The following is a 4,299-nucleotide window of genomic DNA, read 5'->3' as shown; positions in this document are numbered from 1 at the left end:
GTTACCTTAAACTCTATCCAACTACTTACTCCATCCGTCCTAAAAGAATATGCACTTTAGGTTCGGCATGGATTTTAATGCAAAATTGATCAAGTAAAAGATAAGTAGATAGAAAAAGTAATTAAAGTATTATTAGTGGAAAATGGGTCTCACCTCATTAGAGATAAAAGAGTTTCCAAAATTAGAAAGTGCATATTCTTTCGGGACGGACTAAACAGGAAATAGTGCATATTCTTATGGGACGGAAGGAATATTTTGATAATGTAAGATCTCTTAGCTTCCCCAAAAAAAAAATCTTGTGAGTTTGTTTCTTCTAAAGGATACTATTTTGACTAGTAATGTAATCAAATGCAAACTCTAAATATTGTACAAACTCCAAACTATGATTTGAAACATTGGAAAATGTCAACAAATGACAAAATAATACTAGTAACAAAAAATGTCAAGGGTTGATGTTGTGTTGATATTATGTTGCCACTGAATTAACATTTTTTATTGTTGTTATTTTGTCATCTGTTGATATTTTTTAACAATCTGAATCATAGTTTGGATTCTGTACAATATATAATGTTTACATTTTATCACTACCCATTATGACTAATTATATATCTATACATATATAAGAGGGGTCCTGTTAGGTTGAGATATTTTAGCTTAATTGAGAATTGAGATGTATTTTCAGCCACTCATCCACAACATTTTCGAAATGTCAACTGCAAGTAGATTATGTCAACTCGGGGGTATTATCGTCAATAGCCTGCACATCAAATGTCAACAACTTATAGTTGACATTATATATGTATAGTTGACATGAATTGTATATGTGACATTATATGTGTAGTTGACATAAATTGTATTATGTAGTTGACATGGATTGTACACATAGTTGAGATTATATGTGTAGTTAACATGAATTATATATGCAGTTGACATTATATGTGTGTATTTGACATGAATTACATATGTAGTTGACAAAAAAATGAAAAATTTAAAAAAAAAATAAAAATTTTAAAAAATAAAATTAAAAAAAAAAGTATTTATTGAATAAAATGTACCATGAAATTACCATTCTATCCTTTCATAATTAATTAATCTAAAAATATTTTCCATGTGGCAAATTCTGGACTACTAATTTAATAAAAATTAGTGGCTGATAATGCATCTTGATTCTCAATTAGGCTAAAAAGATCTCAATTGATCATAACCGTATATATAGAAAAAAGCAATACTAGTGCTGGTTATTTCTTGAAGGAAATTCCTGGTGTTAACCAATGCACAATTAAGGTAATCATAATTAGTGAGATCCTACAACGCATGCCTCCATCTCCATATATAATTCGGCTAATAGTAATACAATACATTTTGTCCCTAATTTAGCGGCAGTTTATCGCATAAAGACTGATATGCTGCACTACAGACCTTGAATTTCTCTTCTGCGACAACCTGCATATACCCGTCCCACAACCAACTAGTTAGGTTTTCCAAAAACACGATAGAACTCAACTCATAAGCTCGTAGTCAAAAGCATCAATGTCTCCTTAAGTAAAAACGAAATTTCTTAGGCATACAAGCTTTGTAAGACTCAAGAAATTATACTTAATCAACATCAGTTGTTAATTGTGCATTCAGAGGGCGTTTATTTTTGGCTGTTTGATCGTCTGATCCTCTGTCTACTCAGTCATATGTATTATAAATCTAATCCACATAGAGATAATTGAAATGAAGACCACAAAAGAATACCTTGGAAGAGCCCTGGTGACGATCCGGATGCCATTTTAATGCACAAGCTCGGTATCTAAATAATAACCATGGAATCACAATCTGCATCAAGATCACTATGGAAAAGGATAGGAATTTATATGAAGAAGTTTGAAGGGATCTTACGCGCTTTTGACATCGTCAATGTTTATTGGACCAGACGGACTGAGTCCCAAAGCAAGCCTGTCGGTCCTCAATCCATCTACGGGCCTCTCATACTCTTGTGATGTGTAATATTCCTCGTATTCATCACCAAACTGATATGCCCGACCACTGGAAGTCCTATATTTGCCAGAGTAATTTGACGAGCGCCCAAAATGTGGTTCATCATCATCTATTGTGAAGGACCAATAGAATGATCTGTTTCCACCAAACATGGAGCGGAACATGTCATGATAGTTATCACCATCATCATCATCATCATAAAACTGAAAACGCCCTGAGAAGTAAGATAATAAGGAACAGACATGTTAGCAACATAAGATTAGCAATAGTTGTGTACAAAAAATGTTTTATGGTATAAGCAGTTTGTGCAGATAAGTGAGAAACTTCTTCTGCTTATATTACTGGTATGTGATTATGATAAAGGGGCATACGTACTCCTATATTGTGATGCTCTATTTCTTGACCTGCCCCTATTAGATTCATTGTCCCTGAAATTTGGTCGGAACCATGAATTTCTTCGACCTGGTTGCTCGTGCTTATCACTCTCTGTATCCCATCCCTGTTCAGTAGAAACAACACGATGAATTTCAGAAGTGATCACTGGTAGCTCCATGGAAATAACAAGCATTTAATTTATTAGTTTTGGGTGGGGACATGGAGAAAAAGGCAAAAAGCACTTTCAGGAAAATGGAAACTTATTTAAAAGAAATAGTTTCAACAAAAATAAACTGAACCACAAAATGCAGCAACACGATATGCGAATATATGAATTTCGTCTCATAAACAGACATTATCATTCCAGAACAGACATCTTACTGCAATGGCATACAAGCTGGAAGGATGGATGTAGTCGTTCAATAAAGAAGTCATGACATTCAGGCTCAGCCCATCTTTTAACATGAATCCCATACCATTTATAAAATTTATGAATCTAGAGATTTAGAAAATAGTTTGAGAAATAAGGAGTACAGGTAACGGCTGTGGGGAGTTTGAGAGTAAATCCATCAGATATATAACCTGAAATAGATTCTCTGCAAATTCATGGACATCTCGCAACAAAGTCTTTTTCTTGAGCCTTCTCTGGTGCCGGTTAAATTTCTACATAAGAACATTGCATCATAAACAAGCTTTGACTCATCAAGGATACTTAAAAGGCAATATGACAACAATGACAAACAAGAAATGGATTCCACTAGAGGTCAGAGGAGATCCAACATAAACGAACTCCATTGTTTGGAGCATCTAAACTGAAACATTACAACATTCCATTTCAAGAACTGCTTCATTAACTGAACAAGGAGTTGGTTGTGAAATTCTCACTTCCTGGATCAACATTGTTAATGATATCATGACATGCTTCTGGAAGATATAAGACGCGGGCATAACTCAGATTATATAAGCAAGAGATCTTCCAATCCACCACCCATTATGTAACTGTGTTTTGATAATTGAAGGAAAGAAATTAACAAGCCATACAGACAAATTCTAGACTTAGCAGAGCCATCAATCCTATTCCTACATCAGTTCATTTTCAACCTATACTATTAGCATTAGCAAGGAATACGAAGCTAATGAACGCAAACTGTTGTGTTCAATCTTATACACAAATATTATTCAAATAGCAATGTAGATTAAGTGTAAACTATAAAGCTTTTTCTGCCCAACATTCATTTGTTTTCCATGTAAAATAACCAAAGCACATTGCAAAACTAAAACAGTAAAAATGTCACCTTTGTGGAACCCCTAACAAAGCTTTCCTGCACAACAAGGAAAAAGAGAACAAATTAATACAATTATGCAGGAAACACAAATCCATTTCAAACTAATCATCCCCAATTTTCCACCAAAATGCCCTAATTTGAAAATCCGCATTGATAGAATCAAATTAAAAGATAAGAATGAGCGTACGGGATCCCAATAGGCGCGCCTTCTGCGCTCAGAAAGAGGAGTGCTGTGAAAAAGGCAAGCTCTGAGGTGAAAAGGAATGGCTTGCGAATTGATCGCCGCCGCCGCAATTCTGCCGGTTTTATTCATCCTCTTATATCATTAATTAATTAAAAATAAAAATATGAAATTTGCGCTGCTTGGTTTTTATGGGGGAGTGGCGACCCTGAAATGAAGGGCGATACATAAAGAGAGATGAGTGAGTCAACTCGGGAGGAGAAGACGCAGGTAAACGGGCCGGGTCATTTTGAATATATTTTATAAATGGGCCCGATCCAACTAGGTCTAATACTTGGGCCGGGCTGGGTCGGCCGACCCACTCCATTCGAACTGGATTTAGAGTCTGAAATACTTCTTCAGTTTAGCCCACGTTTATGTATTGGGATGTTCACGAAAAATAGACCAATTTTATTTAAGAAATATTTTTCTCCC

At 35.0% G+C, this 4,299-nt stretch overlaps 1 protein-coding gene across 2 annotated transcripts; it reads right to left on the bottom strand.

The window, feature by feature from the left end:
• Positions 1-1,264: 1,264 nt before the first annotated feature.
• On the bottom strand, positions 1,265-4,046 carry LOC125190932. Of its 2 annotated transcripts, XM_048088355.1 has the most exons (7): positions 3,832-4,046; positions 3,654-3,680; positions 2,941-3,021; positions 2,359-2,482; positions 1,885-2,197; positions 1,741-1,795; positions 1,265-1,443 (listed from the first exon to the last, which is right to left on the bottom strand). In XM_048088355.1, the coding sequence occupies exons 1-7, from the start codon at positions 3,955-3,957 to the stop codon at positions 1,369-1,371; spliced, it is 801 nt and encodes a 266-aa protein (XP_047944312.1). In that variant the 5' UTR covers positions 3,958-4,046; the 3' UTR covers positions 1,265-1,368. The 2 variants fall into 2 exon arrangements, with proteins under 2 accessions (XP_047944312.1, XP_047944313.1); XM_048088356.1 differs by lacking the exon at positions 2,941-3,021.
• Positions 4,047-4,299: the final 253 nt, after the last annotated feature.

The sequence above is a fragment of the Salvia hispanica genome, chromosome 5 (assembly GCF_023119035.1).
Source record: "Salvia hispanica cultivar TCC Black 2014 chromosome 5, UniMelb_Shisp_WGS_1.0, whole genome shotgun sequence".
Classification (NCBI taxonomy): Eukaryota; Viridiplantae; Streptophyta; class Magnoliopsida; order Lamiales; family Lamiaceae; genus Salvia; species Salvia hispanica.
This window is presented reverse-complemented; position numbering and strand designations above follow the sequence as displayed.